Source organism: Ranitomeya variabilis, chromosome 2, assembly GCF_051348905.1.
Source record: "Ranitomeya variabilis isolate aRanVar5 chromosome 2, aRanVar5.hap1, whole genome shotgun sequence".
Lineage (NCBI taxonomy): Eukaryota > Metazoa > Chordata > Amphibia > Anura > Dendrobatidae > Ranitomeya > Ranitomeya variabilis.
The window spans coordinates 661,584,004-661,609,797 of NC_135233.1; the positions used below are offsets into that span (position 1 = coordinate 661,584,004).

Sequence of the window (25,794 nt, forward strand, 5' to 3'; positions counted from 1 at the left end):
GGGGGGGAGGCTCCGGCTTCATCGCGCATTCTGCTGGTGCAAAGCGCCATACTGCAGGGACCCGGCACGGTGCTTTTTTCCGGATTCACATGCGCTGATTATTCTGTCATTTCCCAGCGTGGGCGGAAGTCCCGCCTTTATCGGCTACTTCCGGTTTTAGACCCTCGGCCTGTTGCATCATGTGGTTCCCAGCAAGGACACGGACGGAAGTCCTGCCCCCATCGGCCGCGTTTACTTCCGGCCGCGCGCACGCACCCAGCTTTCCTGGGAGAGTTCAGGGAATGAAAAATCAAGCCCCCTGCTTCGGCCTATTTGCAGACTGTGCGCTGGTAACTCCTCACCCTTTTTTTTTTCTTCGGACAACATCCGCCCTGTAATCTGGACATAGGAGGTTTTTTTGCGCAGAAGCATGGTTCAGTGTCGGGTCAAGACATACGGGGACACAGGACTGGAGTAAGTGCTACTTCCCTCAGCCTGATAGCGGCATTGTTTTAGATCCGGTAGCTCATGAAGGGTACGGATCATAGCAGAAGCAGAGTCATCATGTCTAGAAAGACTAAGACTCATACAGTTCTGTATACCTCATGTATTACCTGTCAGTCTGCTTTCCCGCATTCGCAAAGTAACCGTCTCTGTGAGGCTTGCGACTCCGAACGCGCTCAGCAAACCCCCCCCCCCCCTGCGACCCTGTCCGGTGTACCTATACCTGAGACTGCGGTATCGCCCCCAGAGTGGGTCATATCCTTAACGCAATCTATGGCGTCACTAACAAAGGCGGTGGTGTCCCTTCAAGCCCCTGTCGGAGTCAGAGACATTCATCCACCTGTCTTGGAAAGATCCTCCAGTTCTCAGGATCCTCCGGCCTGCAGGGGCCGTTCTCCCTCTAGGCAGACGCAGGGAAAATTAACCCACACAGCGTCTCCCGGTCCGTCGGGTGCATCAGCTTCTTTGAGTTCCGTCTCTCGTTCTCCCTCACCTGTGGAGGTGAGTGAATACGGTTCGGACTATGGCTCAGAAGGCTCTCTTGATTTAGAAGCTCCTGATTATCAGGAATCAGTTGACAGTCTCATTGAGGCCGTTAACCAGACTTTGAGAGTAGAGGACGTAGCCACCTTACTTTCGGGTCATAAGGTGTCTTTTAAGAAATTCAAGCAACCTCATAAGGTGTTTTCTACTCATCCTGAGTTTGAGGATTTAGTCCAACGCCACATGGAGCGACCAGATAAACGTTTTTCAGGCCAGAAGGCTCTAGGTGCAAGGTATCCTTTCGCACCAGAGCTTCGTAAAAAGTGGGCAGAATCCCCTTCAGTGGATCCCCCTGTGTCCCGTTTGGCCTCTTAACACGCTGCTGTCTCTGCCCAATGGGTCTGCTATTAAGGATCCGACTGATCTGCTCATAGAGAGTCTAGCTCGGTCTGTGTTTGAGGCCTCAGGTTCAGCCCTCGCGCCGTCTTTTGCGGCGACATGGGCTGCCAAAGCCATGATAACTTGGTCAGAGTCCGTAACTAAGGCTCCTTAGGATAGGGAGTTACCTATAGAAGTGACAGAGATGTCTAATCAGATATCTTTAGCTGGATCCTACCTGATTAACGCAGCCCTGGATGCGGCAAATTGTGCAGCATTGGCAGCGGCAAATGCTATTTCTATCAGAAGGGCTCTATGGCTGAGAACTTGGTGGGCGGACTCTACCTCAAAGAAGTCCCTTACATCTCTTCCTTATCAGAGTGGCCGACTATTTGGTGCAAAGGTGGATCAGCTTATATCTGATACCACAGGAGGAAAGATCAATTTCCTTCCACAACAAAAGGCTAAACAACCGTTTCATCGCCAATTTCAAGCCAAGCTCAGTCCCTCCAGGTCGGTCTAACCAAGACAGAGAACACCAGGTTTCATATAGGGCCAATCCATTGGCAAGAATGCGATCCCAACCGCCAAGATCTAGGGGGTCTAGGTATCCTCGGTTTTCGGCCAAATGACTGGAGGCAGCCTCAGGTCGTTTCCAACAGAGTAGGCGGTCGCCTTCTTCTGTTCCATCAGTCCTGGCTGTCTGTCGTTCACAACAGATGGGTAAGAGAACTGGTGGTTTCAGGGTACAAAATAGAGTTTATCACTCTTCCTCCAGGCCGATTTTTTCCGTCCAGTCTTCCCAGTTCAAAATCCCGCTTACGAGCTTTATTCAAGGCAGTCCAATGTCTTCAGTTCAACCGGGTCATCGTTTCCGTTCCAAAGGAAGAAAGGTTTCAAGGGTTCTATTCCAATCTGTTCATAGTTCCCAAGAAGGATGGGGCTGTAAGACCCATTCTGGAACTAAAGTGTTTAAACAATTTTGTCAGCACTCGTCACTTCCGAATGGAGTCTCTCCGCTCTGTCATTGCGGCTATGGAAAAGGGAGAATTCCTAGCTTCCATAGACATTCAAGATGCCTATCTGCACATCCCCATATTTCCTCCACATCAAAGATTTTTACGTTTTTCCATAGGCGAACTACACTTCCCAATTCACGGCTTTGCCTTTCGGGCTCGCCACCGCTCCCAGGGTGTTCACAAAGGTGATGGCAGCAGTTGTGTCCATCCTGCACTCTCGGGGCATAGTCATCCTGCCATATTTAGACGAACTCTTGGTCAAGGGGTCAACTTTTCGGGCATGCAAAGAGAACGTCAACATCACTCTGGACACTCTATCCCGCCTAGGGTGGCTGGCCAATTTAAAGAAGTCATCTCTAGTGCCATCTCGAAAGATTTCTTTTTTAGGGATGGTCTTCGACACCGCTCGGGGTCTGACTGTCCTTCCCCAGGACAAGGTACTCTGCCTCCGGCAGGAAGCGAAAATTCTTCGACAGCCGAGTCCCCACACAATCCGGTTTTGCATGAAGGTCTTAGGAAGGATGGTGGCTGCTATAGAAGCAGTACCATTCGCACAATTCCATCTTCGCCCACTCCAACATGCACTTTTGACAGCCTGGGACAGGAGTTCTTTTTCACTCAACCTCAGGTGTCGTCTGTCACCCCGGGTCAGACAATCCCTAACATGGTGGATAAGGAGTTCCTCTCTGCAGCAGGGGAAAGCCTTTCCTCCAGACCATTGGCTGGTAGTCCCTACAGACGCCAGTCTTCTCGGTTGGGGAGCAGTGTTTCGCCAACACACAGCACAGGGACGCTGGTCCCCAAGGGAGTCATCTTTTCCGATCAATCTGTTGGAAATAAGGGCAATTTGGCTGGCACTGCAGCACTTTCACCATTTTCTGGCAGGTCGCCCGGTCCGGATCCAATCGGACAATGCCACGGCTGTGGCCTACATAAATCATCAGGGGGGCACCCGCAGCAGGTTAGCCATGCACGAGATAAAGCAAGTCCTCCGCTGGGCCGAAAACAACCAGTCTGTGATCTCGGCAGTTCACATTCTGGGTAAGGAGAACTGGGCGGCGGATTTTCTCAGCCGACAGGGTCTTGCGTCTGGGGAATGGTCTCTTCACCCCGACGTTTTTTGGCAGATATGCCAACGCTAGGGAACCCCGGACGTGGATCTAATAGCCTCCAGGTTGAATGCCAAGGTACCCAGGTTCATCGCACGGTATCGAGATCCAAGAGCAATTGCCGTAGATGCACTAGTCCTATCTTGGAACCAATTTCGTCTCCCATATCTGTTTCCCCCTCTGGCGCTGCTCCCAAAGGTAGTCAGGAAGATCAAGACAGAGGGAGTTCCAGCAATACTAGTCGCTCCAGATTGGCCTCGGCGGTCATGGTACGCAGACCTGGTACAGCTGCTTGCCGGGGTTCCTTGGCAACTTCCAATGCAGCCAGATCTTCTGTCGCAGGGGCCGATATTCCACCAGAACTTAGAGGCCCTACGTTTGAAGGCCTGGCCATTGAATCTTGGATTCTGACCCAGGCCGGTTTTTCTCAAAAGGTAGCTTACACTATGATTAAGGCTCGAAAGACCGTCTCGGCGCATATTTACCATCACACCTGGAAAGTCTCTCATGGTGCAGGAAGCAGGGTCTTCCTCCTCTACGGTTCTCCATTCCTAATATTTTAGCTTTTCTCCAAGCTGGTCTGGACTCAGGGCTCGCACCAAGTACCCTTAGAAGGCAAATATCAGCCTTATCGGTTCTTTTCTAGCGCAGAAATCGCTATCAATTCGCAAGTGAAGACCTTTTTTCAGGGAGTCTCTCACATGGTTCCCCCTTAGGCTACTTTCACACTTGCGTTTACCTGATCTGCGGAGGGCTGCGGACTTCCTCCGTGAAGCCCCGCCCTCGGCCGCACCTCCGCCGCTAGCTCCGCCTACTTCTGCATGCGGCCAGCATGCGACCTCCGTACCTATCTTTAACATTAGGTACGCAGGTCGTGCCGCTGTATGCGGATGCTGCCGCATGCGTCGTTTTGACGATGCGGCGACCAGCGTAGGACGCAGCCTGTAGCATTTTTTTTTTTTTCCGCATCGTCAAAACGACGCATGCGGCAGCATCCGCATACAGCCGCACGACCTGCGTACCTAATGTTATCATCAGGATAAGGTGGTGCTAAGACCAGCACCTTCTTTTTTGCCAAAGGTAGTGTCCTCATTCCACATCAATGAGGACATTGTCTTGCCTTCTTTTTGTCCCGCCCCAAAGCACCTTGTGGAAAAAGCTCTTCATACCCTGGATCTGGTGAGAGCTCTGAGAAGATACGTTTCCCGGACCGCTTCTTTTCGACAGACGGATGTGCTGTTCATTCTTCCTGTGGGTCATAGGAAGGGACTCGCAGCCTCTAAATCGACCTTAGCCAGATGGATACGAGCCACCATTCAGGAGGCCTACCGCATCAAGGTCGTAGCTATCCCGGCTGGGATCAGGGCACACTCCACTCGAGCGGTAGGGGCTTCCTGGGCACTTCGGCACCAAGCATCAGCAGAACAGGTTTGCAAAGCGGCAACTTGGTCCAGTCTGCACACCTTTTCCAAACATTACAGTATCCACACTCAGGCCTCTGCTGATGCAAGTTTGGGAAGGAGGATTCTTCAGGCTGCGGTATCACACCTATAGGCGGTAAGTGCCTAGGGGTTTATTCCAGTGAGTCTTCTCCCCACCCTGGGACTGCTTTGGGACATCCCACAGTCCTGTGTCCCCCAATGAGACAATGGAGAAACAGGGATTTTTGTGTTACTCACCGTAAAATCCTTTTCTCCGAGTCGTTCATTGGGGGACACAGCTCCCGCCCTGTTCATCTTTTGATTATCAATGGGGTTGTTCAGTCAGTAGAGTTATTCTAGACATGTTGATCTTGCACTAATGCTGTTGTTTTCTCTATCTCCTACTGCTTGTGCACCAAACTGGAGCTGTCAGGGCCAGTGTCAAGGTGTATACTACGGAGGAGGAGCTAACTTTTTTAGTGTCTACTTAGTGTCAGCCTCCTGGCGGCAGTAGCATACACCCACAGTCCTGTGTCCCCCAATGAACGACTCGGAGAAAAGGATTTTACGGTGAGTAACACAAAAATCCCTGTTTCAGTAGACATGGTTAGAAATACCAGGACTACACAAAGCATCACAGTTTATGAATCCAGACTAACATTTTTACAATTAGCATACTCTATATGATCTGTCTTTTTAGTCAAGACTTCAGCACAGTGTTGAACTCATGTCTGAATCGAGGTTTCGGAAGACTGCTTGACAGCATTGCAGAATTCTTTCGACCAAACAATCAAGAATTAAATCAAAACAGCTCAGTGAGCAGGTACGTCCTTATACTTGTGCCTTAAATAATTACAGAAACTTGTAGTTTGATAAGTTATATTGATAAAAATCAAAAGGGGTTTGTTTCAGTTTTTTGAATGGAAAGATATGCAAAGTGCTTGTAACAACTTTCCAGTTTATTTCTCTCTGTTCTCAAGAACTGAAGTGTTTTTTAATTTTATAGTTTTCTGCTCATTGCCCAGTTACTGGCCACCTCTGAAGTCTTATCAATTGTGGCCTTGTCTCCTAGTAAAAGAAAACACTTCTGCAAGCATTCTCCTATACAGCTTTCAAGATGAGGATCGCTGGCTTTGTGTGCAGCATTGGAGAGCACATAGTTCACACCAGTGGTGTGGCCGTGCAATGTATTGGAACTATCAATTTTTAGGAGCACATCATCCACCTTTGGCAAGCAGGAGCTAGGAGTTTGGGAAGTGGTGCTCAGAAGAAAGATGAGGAAACCCCCTTAAGTCAGCATAAAGTTTATAGACTTTTATAGAAGATGAATTGTACATTTTCACCAATGTGTAATATAATATATTCATTTATGGCCCCCATTCATCAACAAGTTTATGTCAGAAACTAGCTTAAAGTCTTGCAGTGTCGCAAAAATTGGGCACTTTTGAAATTTTTTTACTTCAGCCGCAACCAGCTCTGACAACTTTTTGAGCAATGGGTACAGCGCTGCCAAGAGGAGATGTGGAAGAACATGTCCAGCAAATTCATCATAATTGGTTCCACAAATCACAATTGTGGTGTAAGTTAAGGCAGAAATGAGTATTCTCTGACTTGCATACATTTCTTCTTGTGGTGCACAGCAGCTGAAAGCTAAGTTTGGCGTAGATTACTCCAGTGCACATTTCATCAAGACTGGTATAAAAAGGGGCCACATTGGTAATGTCTATGGGAACGATTCATCAAGTCTAGGCCTCTTCATGATTCTGGAGTGTCCGACGTGTGACGTGCGCCTCCATGCGCTTCGCCATAATTCTCACTCCGGTCAGATTCCTGCAGTAGGGAATTCATGAAGTAGACAAGTTGTATCTTCCTGCCCCGCCACACCCTATCCTGCCCCAGCTTCGCCCATTTTGACAGAGCTGGGAGGAACTGGCATGAAAATGTCAAAAGTTGCACCTAAATGTTGTAGCTTTTCAAAGCCAGAATTCTGCTGTAAAAGCTTTGATAAATCAGGCCCTTTGTTTTTACTTTTTCTCTAATTAACATGTTTAATGCAAAATAAATCTTTTTATTTTTACAGCCTTTCTAGCGTTAATTTACCATTGGCAAAAATTATCCCTATAGTAAATGGACAGATCCACTCCATATGTAGCGAAATGCCCAGCCACTTTGTCCAGGTATGTACTACACCTTCATACTATATAGTATAACTAAAGAAAATGTCCTATGATAGTCAAACATAAGTGTAAATCCACTGAAAAAACCTACACTATAGTGGCAGACTTACAGGCACATTTAATAACATTGAGACAGGAGGATGAAAGGATGCATTATATCCCTCCCAATATAATAGACACGAGAAGCTTACAAGAATGCAATATTGTCCACTACATACAAGGTGAGGGGACGCCAGAGCAGACCTCCAGTCCCAGGCTTTTACCACACAGGTAATAACTCTCTTGTATAATTTACCTCTGACAAGCCTTGTATCTAGCGGATAATATTGCATCCATGTAAGCTTTTACCTCTGATTCAGCCTTCTCCTGTCTATTATATTAGGAGGGATGTAATGCATCCTTTTATCCTCCTGTCTCATTGTTATTAGATGTGCCTGTAAGTCTGCCACTATATAGGGTTTTTGAGTGGAATTACACTTACACGTTGTGTTATTTACCCCGTCTCATCCAATCCTCTTTTGCTGAGCGTCCATTTTTACGGCATTTCTGCCTCTGCTTTCCTATATTGTGGTTTTAATATGATTTAATTATTTTACTGCATTTTTTGGATCTCTTCTTGTTCTCCCATTCTATTGTGTGAGGGTTGGTTTGTAACAGAACACCATTTAATGATTGTGATTACCAGCTTTGTATCCTTTGAAAGCAGAGTTACCAAAGCTCTAAAGCATCATGCACATTGGTCTCATTTGAGATCTGTACCTCACCAAGCACAAACACATGGCCAATAGACTACTATAGGGCCATAGAGTGCTTTATTTACTCCTGAAATCATTGGGTGGGACCCTCTGCAACATACAGTTATAAACTATAAAGCTTGGGTTAATTGTATATTTTGATGTACAAGACTTTAATGAACACGTTTATACCAGATACGTATGTTGTTGATTTTTTTTTTTTTTTTTTTTTTAAGTTATTGCTAACTGTGGAAAAAGGATGTTTTTACATTATTAACTACTTTTCTTTACTTTTTTTTGTCTGATCATTTCTAATAAATACAGCAATTCTGCAGTATTGCTGCATATGTTAAAAATCATTGTCTTCTACTGTATGAAGCTTAGTCACAGGCTAGACTTCACAGAAGAGATCACATGACAGACATGGGGCATTCGGCCAGCCCTGGCTCTAATAGTAACTAGTGATGAGCGAATATACTCGGTACTCGAGATTTCCCAGGCACGCTCGGGTGTCCTCCGAGTATTTGTTAGTACTCGGAGATTTAGTTTTCAGCGCTGCAGCTGGATGATTTAGGCTACGTACACATTAGCGTTCTGCGCCGCAGCGTCGCCGCATGTCATGCGCCCCTATATTTAACATGGGGGCACATGGACATGCGTTGCACTTGCGTTTTGTGACGCATGCGTCACTGTGGTGCATGCGTCAGGGCGCAGAGGACGCAGCAAGTTGCAGTTTTTTCTGCGCCCAAAACCATGCAAAAATGGACGCATGCGTCACAAAACGCTGCGTTGTGCATGCATTTACATTTGCACGCTGCGGCGCACAACGCAAATGTGAACTTAGCCTTACAGCTACTAGCCAGCTTGATTACATGTGGGGATTCCCTAGCAACCAGGCAACCCCCACATGTACTTAGCCTGGCTAATAGCTTTAAATCATTCAGCTCCGATGAAAACTAAATCTCCGAGTACTAAAAAATACTCGGAGGACACCCAAGCGTGCTTGGGAAATCTCAAGTAACGAGTATATTCGCTCATCACTAATAGTAACCCATCAGTTTCCAGCGATCTCATCACAGGGAAGACGATGGCTGTCTGAACTCACATTTGGACCAGATGGTGGAACTTCAAGGGGTTTTCCCATGAACAAAAGTTCATTTTAATCAATAATCTTGTAATAATAAAAAGTTCCACAATTGGATATGATGCCTAGAAATGTTTCTCTGCTGAGCTAATCTTATAAATGTGCCCCTGCTGTGTACCGCGTAATGGCTGTCTGACTGTGCAGGAACATGGTCTGATGATATCAGAGGTCCTGGACAGGGGGAAAGCAAGAGAGTATACAGACATTATTACAGCACATAATCACAGCTGATTCTTTCTGAGAGGTAAAACATTTCCCTTCCTGTTTTTAAACAATGTTTTACTTCAAAGAAATAATCATCTATGATCCCCAGCTGTAATGTCTGTATACTCTTTTTCTTCATCCCCTGCCCAGGAGATGCTCTCCAATATAGGAACCCTCCTCTGAACGATAGAATACACACTTTTTTTTTTTGCAAGATTTTTTTTCTTCAGAAAAAGTGCATTTTATAGTAAAAAAAAATAAAAATAAAATGGTAACTTGTGTTCCTACATGGGAGGGGGGGGGATCAAGTATGCTGAGATGTGATAAATTCCTTTGGAGACCTGGGATAGTAAGTTTTTAATGTCTTGACTTTTGTGTCGTTTTGTTTTGCTAAAATTAAAAATAATTTAATTAAAATTTTCTTTGCTTTATTCCTTAGGATCTCCTACTCATGGAACAAGTTAAGGACTTTGCTGCCAATGTGTATGAAGCATTTAGCACACCCCAGCAACTTGAGAAGTAACGGTCCACCACGATGTCTCTGGAGAACCCAGTGGGACATCAATGTTTACAGCATGTGTATGACATTCCTTTTTTAATTAAAAAGTGTCTCCTTATGGACCCGAAGAATGGATGTCTGGTGTGAATGCTGTACCACGAAGAACTGCTTAGACTCGGTTTCAGTCACTACAGCAATAAGCATCTACTTTATACTCACCGGGATGTCATTTGCAGAAAATTTATAGGAGACGTTGAAATTTACCTAATGGTATATGAAATATATTTATTAATTTTCATTTTGGTACAAACAATGCATTAACTTTACAGTCCAAATCAAATGAATGTGGCAGGAATAGCTGACAGTGCTTTACAATGTGAACAGGCCTTATTAACCCTTAGGCCATGTGCACACATTGCGGATTTCTTGCAGAAATTTCCTGAAGAAAACCGGAAATTTTCTGCAAGAAATCCGCAATTTTTTTTTTGCGTTTTTTTTTCCGTTTTTTTCGCGTTTTTTTAGCATTCTGCAAGCGTAATTAGCTTGCAGAATGCTAAAGTTTTCCAAGCGATCTGCAGCATCGCTTGGAAAACTGACTGACAAGTTGGTCACACTTGTCAAACATACTGTTTGACAAGTGTGACCAACTTTTTACTATAGATGCAGCTTATGCAGCATCTATAGTAAAAGATAGAATGTTTAAAAATAATAAAAAAAATAAAAAAATGCTTATACTCACCCAGACATCTCATCAGCGGCGTCCGTTCGTCTTCCTATAGCTGGTCTGTGCGCACAGGACCTAGCGTGACGTCACGGTCACGTGAGCGGTCACATGACCGCTCACGACCAATCACAGGACAGTGGCGAGGTCCTTCACCGCACATCAGCTACAGGAACCGAACGGCAGCGTGCAGCGGTGAGGCGGGAACACTGCGCGGGACATCGAGGGTGAGTATAGGACTATTTTTTATTTTATTTCTTATTTTTTGACCACTTATATGGTGCCCAGTGCGTGGAGGAGAGTCTCCTCTCCTCCACCCTGGGTACCAACCGCACATAATCTGCTTACTTCCCGCATGGTGTGCACAGCCCCGTGCGGGAAGTAAGCAGATCAATGGACCCCTAGGTGTGCGGAATCCCTGCAATTCCGCATTTTTAATGAACATGTTGCTTTTTTTTCCGCTATGCGATTTTTTCGCGGAAAAAATCGCAACATTTGCACAAAAAATGCGGAATACCTTGTAAATAATAGGAGGCATATGTTAGCGTTTTTTTCGCGTTTTTATCACGTTTTTATAGCGAAAAAACGCGAAAAAAACGCTAAAAATCCTGAACGTGTGCACATGGCCTTAGACCGAACCAGCATTTTCCAAATTTGGAACCAATTTTAACATTTTGGGTAAAACCAGTAATATTAAACATACAATTCTATGAATGATGACAATAAGTTGTGACTACCAGAGTGCACAATGTGATGGTGTGATGGATTGGTTTTTGGACCATATTCCTTTTACTAGTAGAGAAAGAACTGACTAGGTGGCGGTTACTGTACTGACGTTTCAGCTTCTCAATATTTTGTGTTGTACATGTTTTATTCTTCATCCACTTAAATTCAGGCATTTTCTTGAAAAAATAAAAGTATTCAGTACTTTACAATAGCAGTGGCTTTAACCTTTGGTTACACTCTGAACAACAACAATCATGTACAGGCTAAATGACTTGCATATTGATAACCAATCCGACCAGCTGTTTGCTAGCCTCGTAGCAGCAGTTAGTATGTATGTAGCGGTATAAAGAGTCAGGCCACTACTGTTCTGTGTACTGCAGCTCAGCTGCTATTGAAGTCAATGACTATCCCTTTAAATCTGAATCCTTCAATCTTATAACTTGGTAAGCTTGCCATAATTAAAAAAAAAAAAAAAGCATTCACAATGAATATGCATATGTAGCAGATCTGAATTTGTCATTGAATTGTTTAGTTTATTAAGCAAATTAAAATGTTTACTTACAGTCTAAGGGAATACAGTTTACACCAACAAACCCTCGATTTGGATCACGCATTTTCATTTTTACCCCCAAAAGTATAACATTTTAAGATTCATTCTTTATTTAACCCCTTAGTGACGGAGCCAAATTTTTGAAATCTGACCAGTGTCACTTTATGTGCTAATAACTCTGCAACGCTTCAACAAATCCCAGTGATTTTGAGATTGTTTTTTCGTGACACATTATACTTTATGATAATAGTAAATTTAGGTCAATATGTTTTGTGTTTATTTATAAAAAATATCAAAAATTTGAGAAAAATGTTAAAAAATTAGCAATTTTCAAAATTTGAATGATTATCACTTTAATCCAGATGGCCATACCACAGCAAACCATTAACAAATAACATTTCCCACGTGTCTGCTTTACAACAGCACCATTTGTAAAATGTTATTTTATTTTGGTAGCATTTTAGGAGGATTAAAAATGTAGCAGCAATTTTTCATTTTTTCAAGAAAATTTACAAAATTTATCTTTTTAGAGGCTTATCCATGTTTGAAGTGACTTTAGGGGTCTCATATATTGGGAAACCCCCAAACGTGATACCATTTTTAAATCAGCACCCCCTGACGTATTGAAAACTGCAGTCAGGTAGTTTATTAACTCTTCAGGTGCATTACAGGAATTAATGCAAAGTGGCATGACAGAAATGAAAATGTGTATTTTTATCACCTAAATGCCTCTAACTTCTGAACAGATTACTACAGCCGTTAGATTCTTAGGCCACTATTTGGTCATGAATTGCCATGGCAAACATCAGGGCCACACAATCATGATCTGAGGGCACCAATTTGGATAAAGAGGAAGCCCTCACACTCTGTTAACCATTTATAATGATGTAGTCACTATTGACAGCAGCATCTAAGGGGTTAAACAGATATGGACGGTGCAAACAATGATGATGGCTGATACAGCAAGTTGTCAGCTATAGTGTACAGCCGACAGCTGCTGGATTGTCACCTGTATGGGGAGGCTATTATCTTATATCTCAGGTCAGTTAAAAGACGTATTGGCTGTCACTAAGGGGTTAAGCAAAACCCCACTTTTTTTACTGCATTGAGAAAAAGCTAAAAAAAAATTGCATGTGGATTTACTACAAATTGCCACCTTTTGCAGATGAAACAAATGTACCGTATTTTACATGTTTCATCTCTAATGATGCTCCGCAAACCCGCATCAATTTTTTTTTACACTGCAGCAGTAGTATTCTAATGGTTCCCATACAATAGAAGTCCAAGATCAGAGCTCTAATCCATTTTCCTATATTATAACCATTGACTAATTTACTGCTTTTTGCCAGGCAGCTAATTCATGCTGAGAGTGTAGTTTAGGCTAATTACTGGGCACCATAATTAAACTGTCCTTGTTGACCAAAACAACCAATCGTGGTGCAGCCTATATTTTAAAAAGAAAGTGAGCTGATTGGTTGCTGCTTGTGGTAGTTTGATGAATAGGGTCCAATGATTGGTTAGGAGTATAACTGCTTATCCCTGTGTCACTGCAGTCTTTTGCGCAGAAACACTAAGGTTGCACGGCGACTTTGTCCAGGACAGTTGTCACGTGACTAAGGTAGGTACGGTGCCACATTGCAGGGCAATACAAGAGTACTGCATGAAGGAAGTTGGGGGGGGAAAAAGACGAGGTTGGACTTCTTGCAACTGGCTTGTTGCGGTCATAGTGCAATGCAGCATCATTCACTTGTATTGCATCTTGATTGTAGCAGTAGCACAAGGAGAACCTGTGTTGTGGACAAAGGCTATGTGCCCACGTTGCGGATTTCTGTGCGGATTTTTCCGCTCAGTTTTTGAAAAATCTGCAGGCAAAATGCCTGGTTTTTTGTGCGAATTCCACCTGCGGTTTTACACCTGCAGATTCCTTGTGGAATCCGCACAAAGAATTGACATGCTGCGGAAAATAAACCACAGCGTTTCCGCACGGCATTTTCTGCAGCATGGGCACTGCAGATTTTGTTCTCCATAGGTTTACATGGTACTGTAAACCGGATGGAAAACTGCTGCAGATCCGCAGCGTCCAATCCACTGCAGATCCGCAGGCAAATCTGCAACGTGTGCACATACCCAAAATCTCTTAGGTGAAATCATCATTACCATGCAAGAAGTCAGGGGCTACATGGTGACTAAAGGCCCCGTCACACATAGCGATTTACCAACGATCACGACCAGCGATACGACCTGGCCGCGATCGTTGGTAAGTCGCTGTGTGGTCGCTGGGGAGCTGTCACACAGACAGCTCTCTCCAGCGACCAACGATCAGGGGAACGACTTCGGCATCGTTGAAACTGTCTTCAACGATGCCGAAGTCCCCCTGCAGCACCCGGGTAACCAGGGTAAACATCGGGTTACTAAGCGCAGGGCCGCGCTTAGTAACCCAATGTTTACCCTGGTTACCAAAAAAAACAAACAGTACATACTCACCATCTGATGTCCGTCAGGTCCCTTGCCGTCTGCTTCCTGCTCTGACTGAGTGCCGCCGTACAGTGAGAGCAGAGCGCAGCGGTGACGTCACCGCTGTGCTGTACTTTCACTTTCACTTTGCGGCGCTCAGTCAGTGTGGGAAGCAGACGGCAAGGGACCTGACGGACATCAGATGGTGAGTATGTACTGTTTGGTTTTTTTTACATTTACGCTGGTAACCAGGGTAAACATCGGGTTACTAAGCGCGGCCCTGCGCTTAGTAACCCGATGTTTACCCTGGTTACCAGTGAAGACATCGCTGGATCGGTGTCACACACACCGATTCAGCGATGTCAGCGGGACCTCAACTACCAAAAAACGGCCCAAGCCATTCCGACACGACCAGCGATCTCACAGCAGGGGCCTGGTCGCTGGTACGTGTCAAACATAGCGAGATCGCTACTGAGGTCGCTGTTGCGTCACAAAACTTGTGACTCAGCAGCGATCTCGCTAGCGATCTCGCTATGTGAGACGGGGCCTTTAGTGATTGTGCAGCAGCACAGGGCTGCTGCGACTTAAAGGGACTCTGTTAGGACAGAGTGATTGTTCAACCTAAGTCCTGCCGCTCGTTGCTTCAGGGCGGGGCCAATCGTTTACATACTTTGCCACCTGCTTATTTTCCATCTATCTCCACTCCCTTCTTCTTTGGTTTCCATCTATCTCCAGAGCTGTCAATCAGGTGGAAAGATGTATATAAATGATTGGCCGCACCGTGAAGCACCGAGCGCCTGTACTTGGTTTGTACAGTCATTCTGTGCCGTCCCATTAAAAGCTGCAACATGACCTGTGCTTGTGAATGCAGCCTTATAACCTAACTAAACCGTTTGTAGTGGGGACGTTGTATACTGTAAATGGTGTGCAACACTTCTTCAACCAGGTGTAGTATTGATATGAAAGCCTTCGTTTTATTTGCTACTTTCAGTGCAGTAATAATAATGGATATTCTCATTGCTGTTCTGTATTAAGTTGTTCATTATGAACTTTTTGCTTACTGTAACACAGATTAATATGTTTAATGGACGATGGTAAGTAAAAATGTCTACAATTCAATAAACTAGCATTTTTTAATACCTTGGCTTATTATTTAAGAAAAGTTAAATCGATTACAATTTCTTGGTGTAAAGCAAACACTCCAATCTATTAAAATCAAATATAGAAGCAGTTGCCACTCATCTAATATGTGGACGGTATCTAGTAGACTGCCTGCACCTAATATTCTGCCACTAAGCAGTATGTAGTTAGTTTTGAATAAATAATGTGCACCTTATGCATTAAAGGGAATCTGTCACCACATTTGACCTATCTAAACTATTAATAATGGCATACAGGTTATAGACTGCTGAACAGTCTTCCCTGTGTGTCTCATATCAGATGTGCTGTTGCTGATAATGCCGTGGCAGAGGGTGCCTGGAGGATAACTCTGCCCCCAGAGCTTATTTTAACTATAAGGGGGAGTTACCAGTGTGATGTGTAATGGCCGCTCTCCTGATAACTGACCCATCTGCAGGTTCCTCTCAGCTTCCTGTTCACAGGCAGACAAGGCTGCAATATTGTTGTAATACAGCAGAGCCCAGAGAGAAGCAAAAATGTGATTGCAAGAAGACAAACTTCATTTCTCCTGCTCTGTGTTAGTTACTTGTCTAACACTGGGAACGCCTCCTTCATGTAAAATAAGCTCTGGGGGCAGAGTTGTCTATAGCCTGTAAGACCATATTAATAGTTTAGATAGGTCAAATGTGGTGATAGATTCCCTTTAAGAGGCACTTGTAAGATACACCCAAGTAATTACAAGTGTGTGTGCCTGCACCAGAAATGTACTCCAATCAGGGACTTCAGTACAATAGTGACAGATTTTGGCAGTAAAATGATGTAAATTTTAATGAATTAGGCATGCTTAGCCGCGCACTGTCCCACCCATTCTCTGCCATTTTGGCAAAGCTTGAAAATATGCTGAATGTCAGAATTTTTGCACCACTTCTGAGTTGCACATAAAAAGGTTTTACAAAACATATTTATGAATTGGGCCCTATGTCTTACTTGGTTTAGAAGTGGCTCAGCTTTTGAGGTGAAGAAAATATATACCACACCAGACTTTACAAACAATTGTTTTTAATATCCAGTTAGCAAATTAATTAGAAATAACAGTAATTTTCATTTATTAAAAAAAAACCTGTAGTCCTCTTAAATATTTATAGTTTCAAGAAAAATGAGTCCAGCTTTCACAGTGAAACATTAATACAACCCAATATACATATTTTGTAAATCAATTTCCAATATCCTTTTTATTTAACCAGAGTACACCTAAAATCATAAACCTGTTAAATTCTAGATAAATCTTGGTGTAATTCTTAAATATTCCGAAATAGGATCCCAACCTAGAAAGCCCTGATGTGATATATATTAGTCTTCTGTAATGCAGAAAACACTGGGTGCTTGGCCACTAGTGTGCATGAGTGAGTTGATTACCATGTACCAAATACAAGGCGTATCGGGGAGAGCTTGCACTTGTAGATTTTTTTTTATTTTTTTTTCAGGCGTCCATTATACCCAAAATCTTACTTCAATAGGCCATTTTTTTAGGAGCAGGAAAAATATGTATCTTTGAACAGTGGTCTTTGAACAAATTAAGATTTGAGAGTCCTCAGTGGTTGGTATTTCAGTTAGCCATTAAAGTACATCAACCACATGGGACTCTCGAATCTTAATATTGCTTTTAAAAGGAAATTATGTTCTTTTTTTTGTTATCCTGCATACACCTGTCTATGCGTTGAAAAATATAGCAGCTCATCCCCCTTCATTTCAGTGACGCTGAGCTGCAATATCAGCCAGAATTCATATACAAATGCGACACAATTGTAATTTAATTCTAGACAGGCAATTACATTAAGGTACTGTGCCTGCCATTGCCAAACAGGTACGAGCTGTTTCAATATCTGCAGCATTATATGCACAAATAGGGACATATATTGGGGGACATGTAAACTGGTGCAAAACTTGAGTAGTTGCTCATAGCAATCAGATGCCAGCTCTCATTTAAAAGGTTATTCATAAAATAAAAGCAGACTTGATTAGCTGTGCCATTGGTAACACTCCAATGATCAACATAATGGCCATTACAACCAAAAGGTCAGATCTTTTATGTATTGAACCACTTATTTAGGCGAGCCAGTCATTTGCAGGAGAACTGATCTGAGTAGTATTCTGTTACGTATGTAGACTATCTACATATATAATAATCAGTTGGGACTTCCGGCCGCTGTCCCCAAATCCCATAAGGCACCACGGCAGTGTCACTTGCGCAGGTGCAGTTCGTGACCGCAAGTGACATACACGTCTCCGCTATTCCCACACAGGTGCAGTAACAGTCACGTTGTTACTACGCATGCGCTGGAATAGCGGTGACATGTATGTCACTTGCGCAGGCGCAGTTCGTGGCCCGCTTTCACCGCACTCCTGATGTGATAGCATCGGGCTTATTTCTAGTATTCATATAAAATACAGCATAGGTTCCATACAACTTGTGTAGACTATTAGGTGTGCTGATCCTTACAAGATCAGAGTTGCACAGACCCATAATACACATCCAATAAGTATCTAAAGCCCCACCGGTTGTGAAATAAATGTATAGAATGTCAATGTGATTCTCAGCATATTACAAACGAAACAAACGTTTGAAATATTTCAGTGAAATAAAAACTTTGTGGCAAAATGCTTGACACATTCTGTGTCTATAGTTATTGCATAATTGAGATTCATAAATAATGTCATAAATCCACGCTTTCTCTGGTGCCTAGGTGATAACCGCTTCATTCAGGTTAGTGATCTTCAGTACCCAGCCCCATTGGACGGCCATTTGTGAAGGGCCAAGTGCTGGCAAGGATACAGTCATTCCTTTCTCTCCCAATGGCAACCATGTTAGTTTTCCTTCATATCCAACCAGCTGAACCTAAAACAGACCATAGTATTAGAATTGTGTGTTGATAATGCTATTATTATAAGGGACAAGTCAAACTGTATTGGTGAAAAAAAAATATACAGTAAGTAATTATCTACATAGGTGTATTATATTAAAGGTATTCAAGTCAGAACTGCTAAACTACTAGGACTCCCACCATTGTTTAGAAAGGAGGGGAATTCACATACATATGTGTATCTCTCTAATAATTTGTATGGGAATTATAACTACCTCTCCACTAAAAACCATGCAGGGCGGGGGCCCCTGTGAATAGGTGTGCCCCCATTATTATGCAAAGTTACAGTATTCCATACAGTCTCTTTAAAACTGCAATAGCAGGAGGGACACTGGTATGATTTAAAAACTACTTTATAAACTATAATGAAGTATTAGGACACCATCATATTATAGCTTTCCGTTTTCTAGGACATGGAGGTTAAAAAGAACCCACAGAAACAAGTGTAACTGGCTGTCACTAGTCACAGCCAATTTCATGTGCTAACTGCTCCAACAAGTTTCTCCATTTTAATGTGCCCTTTGAATACATTGGCATTCTCCATCTAAATGTAGTTTATTCACTCCTCAGTCCCCTTAAAGGGAACCTGTCACCCCCAAAATGCATTATAACGATAAGTCTGACACCTACTGAACAATGAATGTATATCACTAATCATACAGTCATGGCCAAAAGTATTCACACCCCTGCAATTCTGTCAGATAATACTGAGTTTCTTCCTGAAAATGATTGCAAACACATTATTTGGCATTATTATCTTCATTTAATTTGTCTTAAATTAAAAACCACAAAAAGAATTGTCCTAAAGCCAATTTGGATATAATTCCACACCAAACATAAAAAAGGGGGTGGACAAAAGTATTGGCACCATTTGAAAAATCATGTGATGCTTCTCTAATTTGTGTAATTAACAGCACCTGTAACTTACCTGTGGCACCTAACAGGTGTTGGCAATAACTAAATCACACTTGCAGCCAGTTGACATGGATTAAAGTTGACTCAACCTCTATCCTGTGTCCTTGTGTGTACCACATTGAGCATGGAGAAAAGAAAGAAGACCAAAGAACTGTCTGAGGACTTGAGAAACCAAATTGTGAGGAAGCATGAGCAATCTCAAAGCTACAAGTCCATCTCCAAAGACCTGAATGTTCCTGTGTCTACCGTGCGCAGTGTCATCAAGAAGTTTAAAGCCCATGGCACTGTGGCTAACCTCCCTAGATGTGGACGGAAAAGAAAAATTGACAAGAGATTTCAACGCAAGATTGTGCGGATGTTGGATAAAGAACTGTTATGATCTGGTGGCCTAAGAGCAGCATGAGACGTACTCTGGAGAAGGTGGTACCTGTACTGACCGCAGACCCTGAACCTAATACCGCAACTAGAAGTAGCCGTAGAATGTACCTAGCGCTCCCTAGACATCTCGACACAGCCGGAGGACTAATTACCCTTAGAGATAGAAAAGGGAAAACTATCTTGCCTCAGAGAAAATTCCCAAAGGATAGGCAGCCCCCCACAAATATTGACTGTGAGAGGAGAGGGAAAAAACATACACAGACTGAAATGAGAATTTAGCAAAGGAGGCCACTTCTAGCTAAATAGAAAGGATAGGACAGAGTACTATGCGGTCAGTATAAAAACACTAGAAAATATCCACCACAGAAAATACAAAAACTCCACAGCTAACTAAAGATATGGAGGGTATATCTGCATCTCCAGAGATACCAGCTTGGCTAAACAAATCCTTATACAGACCAAGCTGGACAAGACAAAACATAGAAAAAAACTGAACAATAAGGCCACAGCATGTGGACAGCAAAATCAAGGCCAGAACTTATCTTTAATGAAATGAACTGCAAGCAGAAGAGACCAGGCAGGGATGTGAATCCTCCAGGAACAATGGACAACTGGCACTGACTAAAGGGTGAAGCAAGACTAAATAGCCCAGTCAAAATTGCAAAAAGTTAACACACCTGACAAATGCTGCGATTCAGAGACAGCAGCGCTACCACTTACAACTACCGGAGGGAGTCCAAGAGCAGAATTCACAACAAAGAACCTCGACTAACATCCAAACAAGTTCAAGCTGCCCTGCAGTCCGAGGGTACAACAGTGTCAACCCGTATTATCCGTCGGCGTCTGAATGAAAAGGGACTGTATGGTAGGAGACCCAGGAAGACCCCACTTCTTACCCCAAGACATAAAAAAGCCAGGCTGGAGTTTGCCAAAACTTACCTGAAAAAGCCTAAAACGTTTTGGAAGAATGTTCTCTGGTCAGATGAGACAAAAGTAGAGCTTTTTGGGCAAAGGCATCAACATAGAGTTTACAGGAGAACAAAAGAGGCATTCAAAGAAAAGAACACGGTCCCTACAGTCAAACATGGCAGAAGTTCCCTGATGTTTTGGGGTTGCTTTGCTGCCTCTGGCACTGGACTGCTTGACTGTGTGCATGGCATTATGAAGTCTGAAGACTACCAACAAATTTTGCAGCATAATGTAGGGCCTAGTGTGAGAAAGCTGGGTCTCCCTCAGAGGTCATGGGTCTTCCAGCAGGACAATGACCCAAAACACACTTCAAAAAACACTAGAAAATGGTTTGAGAGAAAGCACGGGAGACTTCTAAGGTGGCCAGCAATGAGTCCAGACCTGAATCCCATAGAACACCTGTGGAGAGATCTAAAAATGGCAGTTTGGAGAAGGCACCCTTTAAATATCAGGGACCTGGAGCAGTTTGGCAAAGAAGAATGGTCTAAAATTCCAGCAGAGCATTGTAAGAAACTCATTGATGGTTACCGGAAGCTGTTGGTCGCAGTTATTTTGGCTAAAGGTTGTGCATCCAAGTATTAGGCCGAGGGTGCCAATACTTTTGTCTGGCCCATTTTTGGAGTTTTGTGTGAAATGATCAATGTTTTGCTTTTTGCTTCATTCTCTTTTGCGTTTTTTCATTTAAGACAAATTAAATGAAGATAATAATACCAAAGAATTTGTGTTTGCAATCATTTTCAGGAAAAAACTGAGTATTATCTGACAGAATTGCAGGGGTGTCAATACTTTTGGCCATGACCAAGTGTGGTATAGTGAAGGTTATAATAAGAGAGTGATATACACTCACCGGCCACTTTATTAGGTACACCATGCTAGTAACGGGTTGGACCCCTTTTGCCTTCAGAACTGCCTCAATTCTTCGTGGCATAGATTCAACAAGGTGCTGGAAGCATTCCTCAGAGATTTTGGTCCATATTGACATGATGGCATCACACAGTTGCCGCAGATTTGTCGGCTGCACATCCCAAAGATGCTCCATACAAGGCAGGATGGATCCATGCTTTCATGTTGTTTACGCCAAATTCTGACCCTACCATCCGAATGTCGCAGCAGAAATCGAGACTCATCAGACCAAGCAACGTTTTTCCAATCTTCTACTGTCCAATTTCGATGAGCTTGTACAAATTGTAGCCTCAGTTTCCTGTTCTTAGCTGAAAGGAGTGGTACCCGGTGTGGTCTTCTGCTGCTGTAGCCCATCTGCCTCAAAGTTCGACGCACTGTGCGTTCAGAGATGCTCTTAGGCCTACCTTGGTTGTAACGGGTGGCGATTTGAGTCACTGTTGCCTTTCTATCAGCTCGAACCAGTCTGCCCATTCTCCTCTGACCTCTGGCATCAACAAGGCATTTCCGCCCACAGAACTGCCGCTCACTGGATTTTTTTTTTTTTCGGACCATTCTCTGTAAACCCTAGAGATGGTTGTGCGTGAAAATCCCAGTAGATCATCAGTTTCTGAAATACTCAGACCAGCCCTTCTGGCACCAACAACCATGCCACGTTCAAAGGCACTCAAATCACCTTTCTTCCCCATACTGATGCTCGGTTTGAACTGCAGGAGATTGTCTTGACCATGTCTACATGCCTAAATGCACTGAGTTGCCGCCATGTGATTGGCTGATTAGAAATTAAGTGTTAACAAGAAGTTGGACAGGTGTACCTAATAAAGTGGCCAGTGAGTGTATATCTGCTGTATAAAAGGAGTATGGAAGACCATTCGGGAATTGTGAAGACCAAAGAGAGAAAAAAAAACAATCCTATGGTCAAAGAAGAATTAGGACAAATGGGTGACTTAAGGTGGTAAGTCAATTTAAATACTTGGGGATATGGGTCTCTATGCCTGTTACAGACTACGTACATAGAAATCAGACTCCGGTTTTAGGCGACCTTAAGGCAAAAGTAGACGCTTGGATTAAGTTGCACTTGTCAGTGGTGGGCAGGGTTAATCTTATTAAAATGACTTTGATGCCAAAAATACTATATATTCTCCATAACGCGACAGTGTGGATACCTTGTGAAAAATTTAGACAGATTAACTCCATGTTCAGGAAAATGGTGTGGGGGAGACATTATCCACGTATCAGACTGGAGACGTTTCAGCGACCCAAGGAATATGGGGGTTTGGCTCTGCCCAATCTTGAAGTTTATTTTCTTGCAGCCCAGTGTCAGCACTTAAGAGGCTGGGCGCTTGAGGGGTCATCCAGTGCGGTACAGCAATTGATGGAAAGGGTGACGAAAAGAAGGCCAGTAGTACAGTGTCTAGAGGATGGATCCCTGGGGGCATTGAGGAAATTGTATCCAACTATATTTTTGATAGGTAAGCTGTGGGGTAGATTGAAACAAAATCGTGGCATCACGGGTCTAACCAGGTTCTCCCCGCTATGGCATAATAATAATTTACCTGAGTTTGTGGCATTAGGGGTATTACCAGAGTGGCAGGCCAAGGGAATTCAATATGTGTATCAAATACTTGAGCAGCGGGAGCTGAAATCCTTTTCTCAACTGCAGGCGGATTTTGATCTTGGGTCTTCAGGGGAATATCAGTATTTGCGGATGAGACACGCATTTGGAGCTCAGAATAGGGATGGATGCATTAGAATCCAAAGAGATATAGTGTTGGAATATGTGTGCGGGGAAGGGACTACTAGGGGGGGGTTATCTCCACTCTTTATAAAGATTTACTGCATACATACATTTTGGGATTTCCGATAAATATGAGAGCTAAATGGGAGAGGGATTTGGGCCCTTTGGAGAATGAAGTTTGGGAGTCGGTGCTGGAATGGGTTCCACGACTGTCACTGAGCGAACCGTATAGGCTGTCACAGCTCTATATAGTCCACAGGGTCTACAAATCTCAGGAAGTATTATATAAAGCAGGTTTGCGTGCTGACTCTGATTGTTGCAGATGCTGGTATATTTCATATGATGTGGACGTGTCCGAGACTGGCTGCTTTTTGGTTGGTGGTTTTGAGTCGTATAGAAGGAGCGTATAAATGCAAGGTGCCATGGGATCCGTTGGTATGTTTGCTGGGATATGTGGATGGGATTGGAGTGGATAACACTCTGAAGATAGCAATTGCCAGATTGTTGTATATGGCCCGAAAGGTGATAGCGTGAAATTGGATTAAGGTTGAACCGCCTACAAGAAGAGAATTTCTCCAATATGTGAAGCAGGGTCTGACATTGGAAAAAGGGATCTATAAGAAAAGAGGGAAAATAGAAATGTTTGATAAACTGTGGTCTTTATGGCTAGAAATGGGATGAGGTAGATACGTGGGATGGGAGAGTCTAGGGCCTGACTTGGTAAGGACAGAATAAGAGGTCTGCGGTCCAACATGGGATGATATTCATTCAGTATTATTGATGGTGGCGATATTGGAAGAGGTGGGCTGTCTTCTTGGGCGGGGGGTGGGAAATGTTGGGAATGATGGGGATTGGTTAGGGGGGAAAGTTTGTATTGAAAACAAGAATATAATATGAAAATTGTGCTGATATTCTTAATAAAAATTTACTTGAATAAAAAAAAAAAAGAATTAGGACAAATAGAAATAAGGCTAAAATACCTTTATTAGTGAGGGTAGTAAGACGTAGCACTACATGCAAAAGAGGTGACCGCACAAGTAATAAAACAAGATGTATTAAACGTTCACTGACTAATTCAATTGGAGTGAGAATTTTTTTAATAAAATATAAGTTTTAATAACAATATTAAAATATTCTTTTTAGTGCAAAAGTGAAGTTTAAGACGCACAAAGCCAGATTAACCACAATATCTCTGTAGTATCTTTTATGGAAACTGTGTTTCCAATGCAGATATTTACCAGTCTAATAAAGTGCAATAAGAAAGGTAGTTTTGAACCACTAGTTATATCAGTTTGAGAGTGAATTTAATTTAAAGATAGCGAAATGGATATTTTGTCCCCTTTTCTACTTGTATTCAGCCATTCAATTGTGCCCCCCAAGTAGGCCAAGTTTAGCCAATGTTTTCAATTTTATAGACAAACTATTAGCCCTTATAGGCAATTTGTCTGGATACTACTACTATACAGTTAAAGATTAAATCACGCCACAATATTAGGTGACCAGAGATTTTTTTAACCGCACAATGCTGTACTTTAAATGGAACTGTCACACTATTTGAATTAATATGCATTTTCATTAGGTGTTAGGGGATCTTAATAGCAACACACTGTATTTTAGATAGGGCTGTCGCTGTGATTAAATTATTATATCTTTGCATTAGATATCAAATGGAGTATTTTAAAAGCAACACACTGTATTTTAGTTGAAGCTGCCACTACGATATTGCAAACACGTTTCCTGCAGCAGTGCTCCAGGTGCGCCGAACGCCTGTGGAGAAAATCTAACCTACCTGAAGATTTCATCCGTTATAAATTTATGATTAGTGACGAGCGAGTGTACTCGTTGCTCGGGTGACCTCCGAGTATTTGTTAGTGGTCGGAGATTTAGTTTTCATCACTGCAGCAGAATGATTTACGGCTACTAGCCAGCTTAAGTACATGTGGGGGTTGCCTGGGAATCCCCACATGTATTCAAGCTGTGTAACAGCCGTAAATCATTCAGCTGAGGTGATGAAAACGAAATTTCCGAACACTAACAAATACTCGGAGGTCACCGAGCAAGGAGTATACTGGCTCATCTCTATTTATGATTAAAACATACAACTCTGCCCTTTACCTCTCCAAACAAACCTATTTCAACACCCTCATCAACTCACTGTCCAATAACCCTAAGCTTCTCTTTGACACTTTTCATTCCCTACTCAACCCAAGAGTGCAAGCCCCAACCCCGGATCTCCGCAATGACGATCTGGAAAATTACTTCAATGAAAAAATTGACCTCATACCATGCACTGTCCTCCCTCCCCCACTGCATCTAGTTCGCTCTCTTGACTTTGAACCAGTCACAGAAGAAGTAATCAGGCTCCTTACATCTTCTCGCCCGACCACTTGCACCAGTGACCCCATTCAGTCACATCTCCTCCAGTCCCTTTCCTCTGCTGTCACCTCTCACCTAACAAAAATATTCAACCTCTCTCTCACTACCGGTATCTTTCCCTCCTCATTTAAGCATGCCATCATACATGCATTACTTAAAAAAACATCCCTCAATCAAAACTGTGCCGCTAATTATAGACCTGTCTCTAATCTTCCCTTCACCTCTAAACTCCTGGAACGCCTGGTCCACTACCGTCTTATCCGCTATCTCTCAGATAACTCTCTTCTCGACCCTCTACAATCCGGTTTCCACTCTTTACACTCTACTCAAACTGCCCTCACTAAAGTCTCTAATGATCTACTAACAGCTAAATCTA

The 25,794-nt window shown here is 43.2% G+C and overlaps 2 protein-coding genes across 2 annotated transcripts in view; one reads left to right on the plus strand and one right to left on the minus strand.

Moving 5' to 3' along the window:
- PEX3 (peroxisomal biogenesis factor 3) overlaps positions 1-13,325 on the plus strand; it is a 75,241-nt gene extending 61,916 nt beyond the window's left edge. The window contains exons 11-15 of the mRNA XM_077289222.1: positions 5,594-5,716; positions 6,974-7,070; positions 9,592-10,052; positions 11,005-11,771; positions 12,730-13,325. Of these exons, the coding sequence (XP_077145337.1) occupies positions 5,594-5,716; positions 6,974-7,070; positions 9,592-9,675 (304 nt within the window). The 3' untranslated portion in view covers positions 9,676-10,052; positions 11,005-11,771; positions 12,730-13,325. The remainder of the gene's footprint in view (positions 1-5,593; positions 5,717-6,973; positions 7,071-9,591; positions 10,053-11,004; positions 11,772-12,729) is intronic.
- A 2,938-nt stretch (positions 13,326-16,263) lies between these two features.
- The window catches only part of FUCA2 (alpha-L-fucosidase 2), a 54,309-nt gene continuing 44,778 nt past the window's right edge, over positions 16,264-25,794 (minus strand). Inside the window, exon 7 of the mRNA XM_077289221.1 lies at positions 16,264-18,117. Coding sequence (XP_077145336.1) covers positions 17,962-18,117 — 156 coding nt within the window. The 3' untranslated portion in view covers positions 16,264-17,961. The remainder of the gene's footprint in view (positions 18,118-25,794) is intronic.